Raw genomic sequence first — 16,665 nt, 5'->3', positions numbered from 1 at the left:
AGGGTAGACTGAAGCATAACAGGGTAGAACTAACACCAATAATGAATACATGATATGAAATTAAATAACTTTTTACATCTTTCCTGAACAAAAATAAACGCAACATGCAACAGTTTCAAAGATTTTACTGAGTTGTAGTTGATATAAGGAAATCATGGATCAGAAAACCAGTCAGTATCTGTTGTGACCACCATTTGCCTCATGCAGCGCAACACATCTCCTTTGCATAGAGTTGTTCAAGCTGTTGATTGTGGCCTGTGGAATGTTGTCCTACTCCTCTTTAATGGCTGTGCGAAGTTGCTAGATATTGGCAGAAACTGGAACACGCTGTCGTACATGTTGATCCTGAGCATCCCAAACATGCTCAATGGGTGATGTGTCTGGTGAGTATACAGGCCATGGAAGAACTGGGACATTTTCAGGTTCCAAGAATTGTGTACAGATCCTTACGACATGGGGCTGTGCATTATTATGCTGAAACATGACGTAAAGGCGACAGATGAATGTCACCACAATGGGCCTCAGGATCTCATCACAGTATCTCTGTGCATTCAAATTGCCACAGATAAAATACAATTGTGTTCGTTGTCCGTAGCTTATGCCTACCGCCACCATAGGGTACTCTGTTCACAACGTTGTCATCAGCAAACCACTCACCCACACGATGCCATAAACGTGGTCAGCGGTTGTGAGGCCGGTTGGACGTACTTCCAAATTCTCGGAAACAACGTTGGAAGCGGCTTATGGTAGAGAAATTAACATTCAATTCTATGGCAACAGCTCTGGTGGACATTCCATCAAAAATTGTGACATCTGTGGTATTGTGTTGAGTGACACAACTGTACATTTCAGAGTGGCCTTTTATTGTCCCCAGCACAAGTTGCAACTGTGTAATGATCATGCTGATTATCTTGGAAAAGGAGAAATGGTCAATAACTGGGATGTAAACATTTGTGCACAACATTTGTGCAAAATAAGCTTTTTGGGTGAATGGAACATTTCTGGGATCTTTTATTTCAGCTGATGAAACATGGGACAAACACTAAATGTTGCATTATATATTTTTGTTCCATGTATGAAATAGTTGAAAAACATAACACCTATAATAAGAATGAATATTGTGCATTAGTTTACTTTCTATTTATTTGATCATATAAAAACACCTTTTTTTTTTTTACATTGTCAACCGGAGTTTGTAAAACATGAAAATAGATTATATATTGTTGCTAGCCAATTACATTACTAATTACAATTATTTATTCACATTTCATTTCATGACAATTACTTACATAATGCTATGTAACTGTAATTAGTAAAAAATGTATCTAAATTTACATAAAATATATTCAAAGATAAATAAATATTGACATTAGTATTATTTGCCAACTTTTCTAACAACATTTAACAACCATTAGGTGCATAATCCTAACAGGGTGGAACTTTGGGTGGAACCTTTACACCATTTTTTCCCCCAACAACAAATGATGACACTTCCTGAACGTGGTGCCATTGTGGGAAGGGGAATTCAGTTTTTCCTCTATATTCATTTAGCCATCTCCGCAAAAGATATGTACATTTGTTTTTATATTTTTGCAGAGACAAGCTTTTAAATGGATAGTTGTTGGCTCAATGACTGGAAGTTTACGGGAACAGCTAGCATGTATTTGCGCTAACACTTATCGATGCATTCCCCCCATCTAGGTTTACTGTCTCTCTAAAAACAGGCATTTACACAAGCCTGTTTCAAATGACAAGTTAACAAAGGGTTAATGAGGGGTATGTGGTTAACTACTCTCTTACCTCATGATAACTATATTTAATCTAAATAACAGTTTCCAGACATCCCCTAAGTATCTCAAGTGATACGATTTCTCCCAATTGACAACGTTGTCAGATAAGGCTACTCCTGCTGTGCATACAGGGAAACTGCTTCTCCTGTGTGGACCTTCAGGTGCACCTTCATATTGTGGTGGTGGGAGAACCTCTTTGCACACTGGGGGCAGCTGTAGGGTTTCTCCCCTGTGTGGACCCTCTGGTGCCTCTTCAGGTTGGACGATCGGGAGAAACTGGCTGGGCACAGGTGGCAGCTGAACGCTTTCTCCCCCATGTGCATCCTCTGGTGGATCTCCACCTGTTTGGGGAAACTGAAGGATATCCCACAGAACGAACACGGAAAGCGCTTCTCTTTGGCGCTGCCACCTTTACTGATTCCATCTCTACTATGGTCATTTGTCAATGAGCTTGTGTAGCCATTTAGTGTTGAGGAACTGGCATTGTCCGAGGTCTGGTTTAACATTAGGAGAGTGTGAGGAGGATGAAGGCCAGGAAGTGTCTGTGTTGTCGCAGGGTCCATATTCCAGTTGATAGATCCTATAGAAGGCAGGCTGAAGGAAGCACCTGTTGGAGGGTTAACCTGAGGCGCCATCAGTCTCTCTGAATCACAACTATAGGAGCAGGACGGAGCATCGCTAGCCGTGTCTGTGTCTGTTCTCTTCAGCCGCATACGGACACCTCCCAGTCCCCGCAGACCAATTCTACGCCTTGCCCTGGTCTCAGCCAGTCCTGGTCTCAGTTCAGTTGTTGTTTTGTGTTCCATTGTCTGTTTCTGGTTGTGATTAACAGTGTTGTTCCCCAGCTCAGAGTTGAGGACACTGTCCCATCCACAGACCTCCACTATGTCGCCTCTGGTCCTGGCCTGCTCAGTGATGATGTCCCCTGGGCCCTTGGTGGCACCGGTCTGGGTCTGGGAATCCAAGATGTTCACCCAGTCTCCTCTATTAGCCTCCAGCCAACCTGCAAGAAGTGGTTACAAAATACTTTCTAAACATTCCAGAGAAAACGTAACGTTATAACTAATGTTCCCTGAAGGAGGGAAACAAGGTACAACATACTATGGGGAGTCGCACCCTTGCAACTTCGGTTGATCTACAATCACGCCTGGCAAGGTCAATGAAATCCACGCCTCGCTGGACACGCCGTCTTCCACAGGATTAATTCCTTCAATTGAATACTGCTTTCAGGGCTTGACATTAACTTTTATAGCCACAAGTAGGACAGATTATTTACTTGTCCGAAAGCTCAAGTAACTTGTCCCCCACCCAGACCAACGGGAGTTGCCAGGGTCCCCGCCCTAAAGGGCAAATGATCTCCCCGAACCAAGGCAGCCTGGGCCAACGGAGAGCCCCAAGAATCAATGATAAACCCTCCCGGCGCACCCTCGCCAACGTGGGCTGAATCAGAACCACTGGTGAAAATGCATAAAGGAAGGTCAAAGGCCACTGGTCCGCCGGAGTCCGTTCCCAACGGGGCACTTGGGTCCCTCATGCAGAAAAAAAGACAATTCGCAAAGATCTATGTCGGCATTGCCGAACCGCTCCCATATCTGGGAAACCACCCAGGGGTATAGCAGATCCACCTGAGTTGAGGTAACCAGGAACATGCTACACCTGAAGTGAGAGCAAATGTGCACTGCTCCACCACAACAGGGAGCGAGGTGAGGGGCCGCCCATGCCTGTTGATGTATTATATTTACATTTTTGTCATTTAGAACACGCTCTTATCCAGAGTGACTTACAAGAGTGAAAGCACACATTTGTGTTTTCGTATGTTTTCGTATTGGTCCCCCGTGGGAATCAAACCAACAACCCTGGCATTGCAAGCACCATACTCTACCAACTGAGGCACCGTCCTTAGATATGACCAGCACACAGTGGTGTAAAGTACCTAAGTAAAAATACTTTAAAGTACTGCTTAAGTAGTTTTTGGGGGTATCTGTACTTTACTATTTATATTTTGGCCTACTTTTACTTTACTACATTCCTAAAGAGAATAATGTACTTTTTACTCCATACATTTTCCTTGACACACAAAAGAAAAGGAGAATTGTCATTCACACACTTATCAAGAGAACATCCCTGGTCATCCCTACTGAGTCACTGAACACATACTTAGTTTGTAATTAATGTTGGAGTGTGCCCTTGGCTATCCGTCAATAAAAATACAATTGTGCCGTTTAATTAATATAAGACATTTGAAATGGTTTATGTTTATACTTATACTTCAAAAGTAAATTTAAAAGTAAATACTTTGTATTTTACTGGGTGAGTTTTACTTGAGTAATTTGTATTAAGGTACAGTGGCTTGCAAAAGTATCCACCCTCTTGAAATGTTTCCTATTTTGTGCCTTACATGCTGGAATTAAATTTGTATCATTGGATTTACACAACATGCAAAAAAACTAAACTTGAGCGTGCATAACTATTCGTCCCTCAAAGTCAATACTTTGTAGAGCCACCTTTTGCAGCAATTACAGTTGCAAGTATCTTGGGGTATGTCTCTATAAGCTTGGCACATCTAGCCACTGGGATTTTTTCCCCATTCTTCAAGGCAAAACTGTTCCAGCTCCTTCAATTTGAATGGGTTCCGCTGGTGTACAGCAATCTTTAAGTCATACCAGAGATTCTCAATTGGATTGAGGTCTGGGCTTTGAGTAGGCCATTCCAAGACATTTCAATGTTTCCCCTTAAACCACTTGAGTGTTGCATTAGCAGTATGCTTAGGGTCAATGTCCTGCTGGAAGGTGAACCTCCGTCCCAGTCTCAAATCTCTCGAAGACTGAAACAAGTTTCCTTCAAGAATTTCCCTGTATTTAGCGCCATCCATCATTCCTTCAATTCTGACCAGTTTCTCAGTCCCTGCCTGGGCTGCCGCCACCATGCTTCACTGCGGGGATGGTGTTCTCGAGGTGATGAGAGGTGTTGGGTTTGTACCAGATAGTGTTTTCCTTGATGGCCAAAAAGCTCAATTTTAGTCTCATCTGACCAGAGTACCTTCTTCCATATATTTAGGGAGTCTCCCACATGCCTTTTGGCGAACACCAAACGTGTTTGCTTATTTGTTTCTTTAAGCAATGGCATTTTTTCTGGCGACTCTACCGTAAAGCCCAGCTCTGTGGAGTGTACGGCTTAAAGTGGTCCTATGGACAGATACTCCAATCTCCGCTGTGGAGCTTTGCAGCTCCTTCAGGGTTATCTTTGGTCTCTTTTAGCTCTGATTAATGCCCTCCTTGTCTGGTCTGTGAGTTTTGGTGGGCGGCCCTCTCTTGTCAGGTTTGTTGTGGTGCCATATTCTTTCCATTTTTAATAATGAATTTAATGGTGCTCCGTGGGATGTTCAAAGTTTCTGATATTTTTTTTAGAACTCAACCCTGATCTGTACTTCTCCACAACTTTGTCCCTGACCTGTTTGGAGAGCTCCTTGGTCTTCATGGTGCCGCTTGCTTGGTGGTGCCCCTTGCTTTGTGTTGCAGACTCAGGGGCCTTTCAGAACAAGTGTACATATACTGAAATCATGTGACAGATCATGTGACACTTAGATTGCACACAGGTGTACTTTATTTAACTAATTATGTGACTTCTGAAGGTAATTGTTTGCATCAGATCTTATTTAGGGGCTTCATAGCAAAGGGGGTTAATACATATGCACGCACCACTTTTAAGTTTAAAAAATATATATTTTTTCAATTTCAATTCACCAATTTGGACTATTTTGTGTATGTCCATTACATGAAATCCAAATAAAAATCCATTTTAAATTACAGATTGTAATGCAACAAAATAGGAAAAACGCCAAGGAGGAAGAATAATTTTGCTCAAGTATGATAATTGAGTACTTTTTACACCACTGACAGCACATGCCGGCCCAACAAACACAGGAGGGCCTGAGCGCCAGTACACCATCAGAAGTTCCAGGTAATTGATAAGCCGGGCACTCTGTGACACCATCCATACTCCCCAAATTCAGTAACCCTCGCAGTCTGTCGTGATCACCTTGCTGGACAACACCTGGCCCATGAGAACCATCCACTGGGACAGTGCCCGAAGGCATGTCGGGGACACCTGAATTGACTGGTTTAGGTAAAGAAATGCATCCAAGTGTGTTGCTAGCACCCAGCACTGGAACAGCCCCAGGGTAATGACCACCATCATAGATGGAAAAAAAACGTACTGTGTGCCCCAGCTGAAAATTGGGCCAAGCAGAGCTGGAAACCTGACAACCTCTGCGGGGGTAGAAAAGTGCAATTTAAGGATGAGTCTAACTCGAGACCCAGGAATGGAATGTGCTGCAATAGGGTTAGACAGCTCCTTTTTCTGGTTTACAATAAAACCTAGAGAAGGAACATGGAGCACTAGCCTCGATATGGGTAACACTGCGTGTTCCTTTGACTGCTATCAGCCAATCGTCCAAATAGGCCAACACCCTCAGCCCCTGGCCCCTCTTGGAGTACCAAAAAATTATGCTACTCTCGTTGCGTGAGGAGGTGGCTGTCCCCAAATAAAGTCCTCTTCATCACCCGAGGAAACCCCCTGAGCTGTCCAGGGACACCATGTCGTCATCCGAATATGGGCCCTGTATGTCACCAAACCCACCGGCTCACCATCTCCCTGCTGGGAAGCTAGTTCCACCTTTTCCGACAACAGCCTCAAGTCCCTCTCCACTTCCTGTACCTCGGTCCCAGCCAAGTTGCCAAATTCTTGGAAAGGAAAGTCGCAAAGAATGTTACAAGAATGCTACACGTCTTTCCAGGAAGTTTTCACACAGTATGTGGCAATGCCCACACGGTTCGTATAACCTGCATGACTGGGGGCATGATCGTGACCTCGAACCCGGCTTAGCCATTGTCATCTCGGTCGCTTTCTTAGCCATCTTAACCATTGATCCAGCAAACTGAAGAATAATTAACAATACCAAATACAAACTTCAGCACACAATGTCCAGGGGGTGAGCACGCTCTACCACTATGAGACAGTTTAGTTGGCACAACGTAAGACAGTCACATTCTCTAATTGCTTGTTTCAGTAGTGTGAATTGTTCCTGTTCACATCCAGGTGAAGAGTGGAATAGTTGAAGGAATGAATCTGAGCCTCATGATTATCACCTGTGGAAGGCGGGGCTTCCAGTGAGGTGCAGATTTCATTGGCCTTGTCAGGTGTGATTGTGGATCCTTCAACCGGTCACGAGAGTGCGACTTCGGTATGTTGTACCGAAGTTGAGTGACTGAGGGGGAACTCGTATACATTTTTATGTCAATTACCTGGTGAAGTTCATACATTGTGTTTTTGTATATGTCAACATAAGTTGTATTCATTTAATTTTATGAATTGTTTTACTTTATTTAACTAGGCAAGTCAGTTAAGAACAAATTCTTATTTTCAATGATGGCCTAGGAACAGCCTTGTCAGCTCGGGGATTTGAACTTGCGTTTCGGTTACTAGTCCAACACTCTAACCACTAGGCCACCCTGCCGCCCCAACGAATGAAGAAAATAATATCCAAGCACATCACTATTCCCATTGAAGAGGGCTCTATGCTGACTTTTTTTCTTTACAAGGAGTAAGTATAAGTAAAATGTAGGCACACAAATAAATTTAGGAGCACAATTAAAAATATTTCAGGTATTAAAGCTAGAATCTTTCATTTTTCTATGCACACTGACGCTCCTAAATTAAAATTCCACATTGCACAACAAAATATTTAGATGCATATGTGAGGAAAATGGTCGCACTGTAGAACCCTGTTGAGGATCTATGGGTTATATGTATTTCTCCCTCACCTTGCTCCCCCATCTTTAGTCCACTCAGAAGATCAATGTTCTCTGGTCCATCTTCTATTGTCTCCTCTTTGACTAGCAGCAGATCAGGCTTCCCATCCTCCATGTCTACTGACTGTAAGAGATACAGAGTGAGAGGATGTTGGATCAAGAAATCTCATATGAGCATATTCTGATTGGGCAATGAAGGATTGCGAAGAGTACTATGCAAACATGTTAGTTAATTTGATTACTTGACACTCTTTGAAATGGTTTGATAATTCAAAGACATGGTCCCACCCTTCTGAAAAAATGAATCAAGACCTGGGCCCGTATCCACAAAGAATCTGAGTAGAAGTGCTGATCAATGAACAGGTCCCCTGTCTACATAGTCTTATTCATTATGATTTAAAAGGCTAAACTGATCGTAGATCAGCACTCCTACTCTGAGACTCTTTGTGGATACGGGACCTAACATAACCATTCAGACAGGAGTTTACAGTGGGCTCACCTCAGTGAGACTGTATGTGGTCCTGTGCTGCTCAGCTAATTCCTCTGTGGGTTCAGAAGGAGGTGTAGTCTGGTTGTCCTCCATGACCATGTTCCCCTCAGGGTTCGCCAGACCCTCCTCACAGCCCTCCTCCTTCACAAACAGCACATCTGGACCCTCCTCCTCCTAGAAGAGACAGGTAATACAGATACAGTGGGGCAAAAAAGTATTTAGTCGGCCACCAATTGTGCAAGTTCTCCCACTTAAAAAGATGAGGCCTGTAATTTTCATCATAGGTACACTTCAACTATGACAGACCATTAGAAAAAAAATCCAGAAAATCACATTGTAGGATTTTTTATGAATTTATTTGCAAATTATGGTGGAAAATAAGTATTTGGTAATAACAAAAGTTTATCTCAATACTTTGTTATATACCCTTTGTTGGCAATGACAGAGGTCAAACGTTTTCTGTAAGTCTTCACAAGGTTTTCACACACTGTTGCTGGTATTTTGGCCCATTCCTCCATGCAGATCTCCTCTAGAGCAGTGATGTTTTGGGGCTGTTGCTGGGCAACATGGACTTTCAACTCCATCCAAAGATTTTCTATGGGGTTGAGATCTGGAGACTGGCTAGGCCACTCCAGGACCTTGAAATGCTTCTTACAAAGCCACTCCTTCGTTGCCCGGGCGGTGTGTTTGGGATCATTGTCATGCTGAAAGACCCAGCCACGTTTCATCTTCAATGCCCTTGCTGATGGAAGGAGGTTTTCACTCAATCTCACGACACATGGCCCCATTCATTATTTCCTTTACACAGATCAGTCGTCCTGGTCCCTTTGCAGGAAAAACAGCCCCAAAGCATGATGTTTCCACCCCCATGCTTCACAGTAGGTATGGTGTTCTTTGGATGCAACTCAGCATTCTTTGTCCTCCAAACACGACGAGTTGAGTTTTTACCAAAAAGTTATATTTTGGTTTCATCTGACCATATGACATTCTCCCAATCTTCTTCTGGATCATCCAAATGCTCTCTAGCAAACTTCAGACGGGCCTGGACATGTACTGGCTTAAGCATGGGCACACGTCTGGCACTGCAGGATTTGAGTCCCTGGCGGCGTAGTGTGTTACTGATGGTAGGCTTTGTTACTTTGGTCCCAGCTCTCTGCAGGTCATTCACTAGGTCCCCCCGTGTGGTTCTGAGATTTTTGCTCACCGTTCTTGTGATCATTTTGACCCCACGGGGTGAGAACTTGCGTGGAGCCCCAGATCGAGGGAGATTATCAGTGGTCTTGTATGTCTTCCATTTCCTAATAATTGCTCCCACAGTTGATTTCTTCAAACCAAGCTGCTTACCTATTGCAGATTCAGTCTTCCCAGCCTGGTGCAGGTCTACAATTTTGTTTCTGGTGTCCTTTGACAGCTCTTTGGTCTTGGCCATAGTGGAGTTTGGAGTGTGACTGTTTGAGGTTGTGGACAGGTGTCTTTTATACTGATAACAAGTTCAAACAGGTGCCATTAATACAGGTAACGAGTGGAGGACAGAGGAGCCTCTTAAATAAGAATTTACAGGTCTGTGAGAGCCAGAAATCTTGCTTGTTTGTAGGTGACCAAATACTTATTTCCACCATAATTTGCAAATAAATTCATTAAAAATCCTATCTTTTTAAGTGGGAGAACTTGCACAATTGGTGGCTGACTAAATATTTTTTTGCCCCACTGTATATACTCCCTCAGGTACGTATACACACACAGATAATAAATAGACTTTCAACATGGAGTGTTGACCCATCCCCAATACAGTTGAGTGCTATACTGTAGTTACACAATTACTTCATTGTGGTTAAACTCATCATGGAGGACATCAATATGATGTGAGTAAAAATATGTCAGCTATGAAAAGTCATCAGACAAACAAAAGTGTACAGTAGGTATTTTTCCTTCATTTAACTAGGCAAGTCAGTTAAGAACAAATTCTTATTTTCAATGACGGCCTAGGAACAGTGGGTTAACTGCCTGTTCAGGGACAGAACGACAGATTTGTACCTTGTCAGCTCGGGGATTTGAACTTGCAACCTTACTGGTCCAATGTTCTAACCACTAGGCTTCCCTGCCGCCCCAGGTACAGTTGAAGTTTGAAGTTTACATACACCAAATATATTTTAACTCAGTTTTTCACAACTCCTGACATTTAATCCTAGTAAAAATTGCCTGTTTTAGGTCAGTTAGGATCACCACTTTATTTTAAGAATGTGAAATGTCAGAATAATTGTGGAGAGAACTATTTATTGAAGCTTTTATTTCTTTCAACACATTCCCAGTGGGTCAGAAGTTTACATACACTCAATTAGTATTCGGTATTCGGCATTGCCTTAAACAATTTAAACTTGGGTCAAACGTTTCGGGTAGCCTTCCACAAGCTTCCCACAATAAGTTGGGTGAATTTTGTCCCATTCCTCCTGACAGAGCTGATGTAACTGACTCAGGTTTGTAGGCCTCCTGGCTCGCACACACTTTTTCAGTTTTGCCCACACATTTTCTATAGGATTGAGGTCAGGGCTTAGTGATGGCCACTCCAATACCTTGACTTCGTTGTCCTTAAGCCATTTTGCCACAACTTTGGAAGTATGCTTGGGGGGTCATTGTCCATTTGGAAGACCCATTTGCGACCAAGCTTTAACTTCCTGACTGATGTCTTGAGATGTTGCTTCAATATATCAACATAATTTTCATTCCTCATGATGCCATCTATTTTGTGAAGTACACCAGTCCCTCCTGCAGCAAAGCACCCCCACAACATGATGCTGCCACCCCTGTGCTTCACGGTTGGAATGGTGTTCTTCGGCTTTCAAGCATCCCCCATTTTCCTCCAAACATAACGATGGTCATTATTGCCAAACAGTTCTATTTTTGTTTCATCAGACCAGAGGACATTTCTCCAAAAAGTAAGATCTTTGTCCCCATGTGCAGTTGCAAACTATACTCTGGCGGTTTTGGAGCAGTGGCTTCTTCCTTGCTGAGCGGCCTTTCAGGTTGACCATATAGGACTAATTTTACTGTGGATATAGATACTTTTGTACCTGTTTCCTCCAGCATCTTCACAAGGTCCATTGCTGTTGTTCTGGGATTATTTTGCACCAAAGTACGTTCATCTCTAGGAGACAGAACACGTCTTCTTCCTGAGCGGTATGATGGCTGCATGGTCCCATGGTGTTTATACTTGCATACTTTAGTTTGTACAGATGAACATGGTACCTTTAGGCATTTGGAAATTGCTCCCAATGATTAACCAGACTTGTGGAGGTCTACAATTTTTTTTCTTTGAGGTCTTGGCTGATTTCTTTTGATTTTCCCATGATGTCAAGCAAAGAGGCACTGAGTTTGAAAGTAGGCCTTGAAATACAGCCACAGGTACACCAACAATTGACTCAAATGATGTCAATTAGCCTATCAGAAGCTTCTAAAGCCATGACATTTTCTGGAATTTTCCAAGCTGTTTAAAGGCACAGTCAACTTAGTGTATGTAAACTTCTGACCCACTGGAATTGTGATACAGTGAATGATAAGTGAAATAATCTGTCTGTAAACAATTGTTTGAAATTACTTGTATCATGCACAAATATGTCCTAACCAACAAGTTTGTTAACAAGAAATTTGTGGAGTGGTTGAAAAATGAGTTAATGATTCCAACCTAAGTGCATGTAAACCTCCAACTTAGTGTGTAGGTATATTTTGTGTGTATTGATTATAAAGCACTCGAGTGTATACAGTCAATGAAAGTCTTAGAATGAGAAGTCACATTTTGTTTTTATTAAACAGAAACAAGTGTTAAATACACCATATGAAAACCACATACACATGTCTCAACAACAAATCAGCATGAACTTGATAAACTGCATTAATTTTCTAATGAAAAGTGTTTTGGGGAAAATAATTAAGTAGTTGAATGGAGGTAATGAAATAGGCATTTGTGAACATCACACACATATACACACATATATATATATATATATATACTACCGTTCAAACGTTTGGGGTCACTTAGAAATGTCCTTGTTTTTTAAATAAAAGCCCATTTTGTCCATTAAAATAACATCAAATTGATCAGAAATACAGTGCTCTTCTTTCAAAAACAAGGACATTTCTAAGTGACCCCAAACTTTTGAAAAGGTAGTGTAGAGATATATATATATTAAATAGTAAAAAGAAAGAAAAACCCTTGAATGAGTAGGTATGTCCAAACTTGACTGGTATTGTTGTATATATACACACACACGCACATGTATATGCCTTATATACTGATTCACACAATATCTGGATGCAATATTCCATTCAGGAACATTCAACACTGAAATCTGTGGATATTGTTGCTGAGAATAATGAAAATTAATCTTTGACGTTAATGCAGGGCTTGCTCTAAACCATTCCTGAGTGGATTGGTTACTATCTATGTTATGGAGTGGAATGTTTTTTCAGTTGGTGCATCCTGAGGGAGCTCCTCTCGGAGAACCTCTTCCCGCGAACGGCCTTTCTCCTGTGTGGACCTTCAGGTGCATCTTTAGATGGTTCTGGTGGGAGAATCTCTCCTCACACTGGGGGCAACTGTAGGATTTCTCCCGTGTGGACCCTCTGGTGCCTATTCAGGCTGGACGAGTGGGAGAAGCGCATATGACACTGGCTACAGCTGAAGGGTTTCACTCCTGTGTGGACCCTCTGGTGGATCTTCAGGTTGCCAGCTTGGGCAAAACGCATGTGACACTGGGTACAGCTGAAGGGTTTCACCCCTGTGTGTACCCTCTGGTGGATTTTCAGGTTACCAGCCTGGGCAAAGCGCATGTGACACTGGGTACAGCTGAAGGGTTTCTCCCCTGTATGGACCCTCTGGTGGATCTCCATCTTCTGGAGGCAGCTGAAGCTTTTCTTACAGAACATGCAGAGGAACTGTTTCTCTTTACTATTGCCTGATGTTTCTCCCCCTCCCAGAGCCTTGGCCTTTTGGTCCTTTGAGTTCAATACCTGATTGAAAAGGATGTGTGAATCAGGAGGCCCCATCAACGTGGACACTGGGTCGCGATCCCTGAGCGTGCGTAAAGGGGAGTTGGTCGCGACATTTGGATTTGTCTCTACACTTTCCCTGTAATCTAAGAAATCTCCGCCTTGTAAGTGTCCATCTCTTAGGTGACTATCTGCATTCCATGTGGGAGAAGCGTCGGCCTCCACTTTCACCTCATCTAGAATCAGACCCTCCCCTTTCTTATCTAGGCACCCTTCGGAGTATACACTACTACTGTACCGGTTCCAGTCCCCTCTAGACAGATCAGTCTGGGTCTCTAAACCCAAGGGCATGTTGCCACGGTCCATGTCTGTAGCGTAAGAACAAGACTGATCACCACCAGTGTGTAACGTGTCATCATCTCCACGGTAATGATCCGTTCTTTGGCTTTGGTGACATACCGGAAAGTACTCTGAGCCGGAAGCAGGAGGACAGCCCAGTAGCCCCAGCCTCTCCGGGTCTAAACTGTGGTCAGATCCTGTATGGAAGAGCCTGTGTGTTACAGTTAAAGTCTCGGTGTCTGTCTCTGACTTGAGGACGGTGTTCGGCGTTCCACTGACCTCCGTGATGCTGCGTTGGGTCCTGGGCGGGGCGGTGGTGGAGTCCTCAGTGGCTTCATGGGGCACTCCAGCCACTCCAGTCTGGATGTCACTACTGTGCCGTGGGTCCTCTCCTTCAGACCCCTCCAGCTTCACCCCAAGACCTGCAGCCTCTGCATCTGCAGACTGACACAAGAAGAGAGGAGGTTATTACCGGCACATGAGTCTAATTGGATAACAGTGTTGTAGGGAAGTCTCACAAGCTCCCCTATGGCAGCTAAATGAAGATGTACATGTAGGTAAGTGAATAGCTGAGGGGAGCCTTTCTGAAGTAAACTGGACAGTAATTTTTATGTTACACTATTACACTAACCTCTATAACAATAACATGCTGGGTTGAGGTTCCACTCCCCTCATCAACAGTGATTGGTTGGTCATCTCGCCATGTATTGTCTCTCGCTGGCTTCACAAAACTCCTGTGGCCTCCAGTGAGATGTCCTTCACCTGAGAGTGATTGGGGGGGAAAGAGGTGATTAGGTTAGCTACTGTCAATGCTCAATGGTATATTGTACACTATTGTTACTGTCTAGAATTGGCAAGGTAATCTCATAACTTCTTGATGTACTATTTGTTGATTGATGTATTATGTTTAATGCATCACATTGTTTTAATTGAGTAAATAATAGGAAATGCAGTAAATAGAAGAATCTGGTTAGAATACGATAGGGTCTTATAGAGGTTAAATAAATATCATTATTTTAAATCAGGGGGATTATTGCATAGAATTCAAAAACTGACCAAGACCCAATTATGGTTAAGACAGTTTCCATGACTTGGTCCTCGGGACCCTAAGGTGTGCACTTTTTGTTTTGTTGCCCTAACACTACAAAACTTGATGATTAGTTTACTTTTTGAATCAGCTGTGTAGTGTAGTTTGGGAAATGCTGAGTTAAAACATCTAAAGTCACACATGCGCATAGGAGAACGGTGCGACAGGCCCCGCAGCCTCGGTCTTCTGCTAAATGTACCTCTTGCCATTCCTCTGTTTCGGTCGAGGATCTTGACACTACTGGGACGGCTGGCGAGGACGCGCTCTCGCATTGTCCTTTCTGCGCGCTCCCGTGCCACCTTCAGTTCTTGAAGCTGTAGTTTCCTCCGCAATGAGCCGTTTTCTTTCCGGCTTTGAGTTATTTCCAAACGAAACACTGCATAGTCGTCGTCTACGAGTTTACAGATCTCTGCCACGGCTGCATTCGCTAGCACCTCCATAATGGAGGCTATTTGAGCGTGAAAAACCATACAGTTAGCCATTGTTAGCAGCTAGCTAGCGTTACCTAGATAACATCTATCAACAAAGTCCTATCTCCAACGAAAATTAAACACTACCTGGGATAATTATGTGACGCTATGCATTTAAATGTCATATTTTGAGTTCCATGGTGTTAGTAAACGTCCTAATACAAACGCTAACGTGGAAATTGCTCTTAGTCACTGTTCACTTCCGTTTAAACTGAAGAGAAATTATCTTATTGGTTGTCGTCATAGCTCAAAGGGTGTGGTTAAATAAAACATTTTGGCGCCCTGTTTCAATAACGGTACTGTTTATTACGTTACATATCAAATCTCATATGATCAGTATCTTTCAAGCTGAGAGCAGAATTGTTTAGAAAGTGTGTTAACACAAATATAGTAGTAAATAATAGAATCACCATGGTAAGTTAAATATTCTGGGTAAATAGGCTGGGTTTCTGTACAGCACTTTGAGATATCAGCTGATTTAAGAAGGGCTATATAAATACATTTGATTTGATATTCAACTGTCCGAGTTCTAGCCTAGATCCGTCCTAATATCATTGTGTAAAAATGTTTGTTTAGTTGACCGCGTCTATCTCTACAAGGTACCACAAAATATACACAACATTTGGAATTGTTCAATTATGATTTTGAAATACCTACTCAGGTAGCTAGCTAGCACTCACTCACATGGCTAACGTTAGTGCTGTCATGAAAAGGGGCATGAGGGAAGTCCTACAATATATATTTTTTCTAGTTTTGGGAACGCTTGGGAGCAGGAGCATATACCCACAAGCCATCTTCTCATTGGTTTTTAGGAGCCGATACCCACGTGGGTGATTGAAAGATGAACTGAGGTCCAGACTCCAGTCCAGTTGGTTGTGGTAATGCACCTTAAAGTTGACCTTGTGCATTTAAGGTATAATAACAACCCAATGTTTATATCCCAGGACAAATTAGGTAGCAACAGCAAGCTAACTAGCTAAATGCCCATATATATGTAATGTTTTTCGACCTATCCCCAAATTAATATAGTTATGCGTGTCCTGATCGTGTCTGGGGGACATGATATTATAAAATATTAACCACAGCCAAGTCCATCTCTAACACAGTGATTCAAGAACCTAAAAATATGGATCCATTGTAGTGTATTATAATTAGATTCCATATGTGTTGATTCAAGAAGTGCGGCTGCACTTCCTGATTTGGCCTCGTTTTTCATCAATGTTCATTAAGAAATGCTAGCGGCCATAACTGAAGACAAAACAATAATTTTATTGGGGTGTGACTATTGTCCTTCCTCCGTCTCCTAAGCTAAGGTTAGGCCGTATGAATATCTAGACAGTTTATTAAGCTGTTTATGAGAGGCACATGTATTTATTTGATTAGCAATGCATGTCCATGTTTTGATTGTTGATCACCTAGTATAAGGGGATGCCAGTTGACGTACGACGCCTCCTGCCGTTCATGTTAGAAAACCACCGCATTTATTCTTTCGACAACAACAGCTGAGTGTATACCCCAAGCTGCATGATAACATTACCTACAACTAGTTGATTTATATCACCACGGTCAATTTCTGGTGATGGGAAATCGATGTTTTCTGAAACTTGGGGCTTTCACCAAATTGTACCGGGAAAAGGTTAATTACTCTGAACTTTTAACACAGTGCCCATCAGTGACATCTGCTGGTCAGCATGTT

At 42.6% G+C, this 16,665-nt stretch overlaps 1 protein-coding gene across 1 annotated transcript; it reads right to left on the bottom strand.

The window, feature by feature from the left end:
* Positions 1–987: 987 nt before the first annotated feature.
* LOC109901260 (uncharacterized) lies at positions 988–15,186 on the bottom strand. Its single transcript, XM_020497309.2, has 6 exons — positions 14,699–15,186; positions 14,044–14,174; positions 13,692–13,856; positions 8,100–8,264; positions 7,613–7,724; positions 988–2,793 (listed from the first exon to the last, which is right to left on the bottom strand). The coding sequence occupies exons 1-6, from the start codon at positions 14,979–14,981 to the stop codon at positions 1,901–1,903; spliced, it is 1,749 nt and encodes a 582-aa protein (XP_020352898.2). The 5' UTR covers positions 14,982–15,186; the 3' UTR covers positions 988–1,900.
* Between the last annotated feature and the right edge of the window lie 1,479 nt (positions 15,187–16,665).

The sequence above is a fragment of the Oncorhynchus kisutch genome, linkage group LG12, assembly GCF_002021735.2.
Source record: "Oncorhynchus kisutch isolate 150728-3 linkage group LG12, Okis_V2, whole genome shotgun sequence".
Taxonomy (NCBI): domain Eukaryota; kingdom Metazoa; phylum Chordata; class Actinopteri; order Salmoniformes; family Salmonidae; genus Oncorhynchus; species Oncorhynchus kisutch.
Note: the sequence above shows the minus strand (reverse complement) of the source record. Positions and strands in the feature narration are given on the sequence as shown.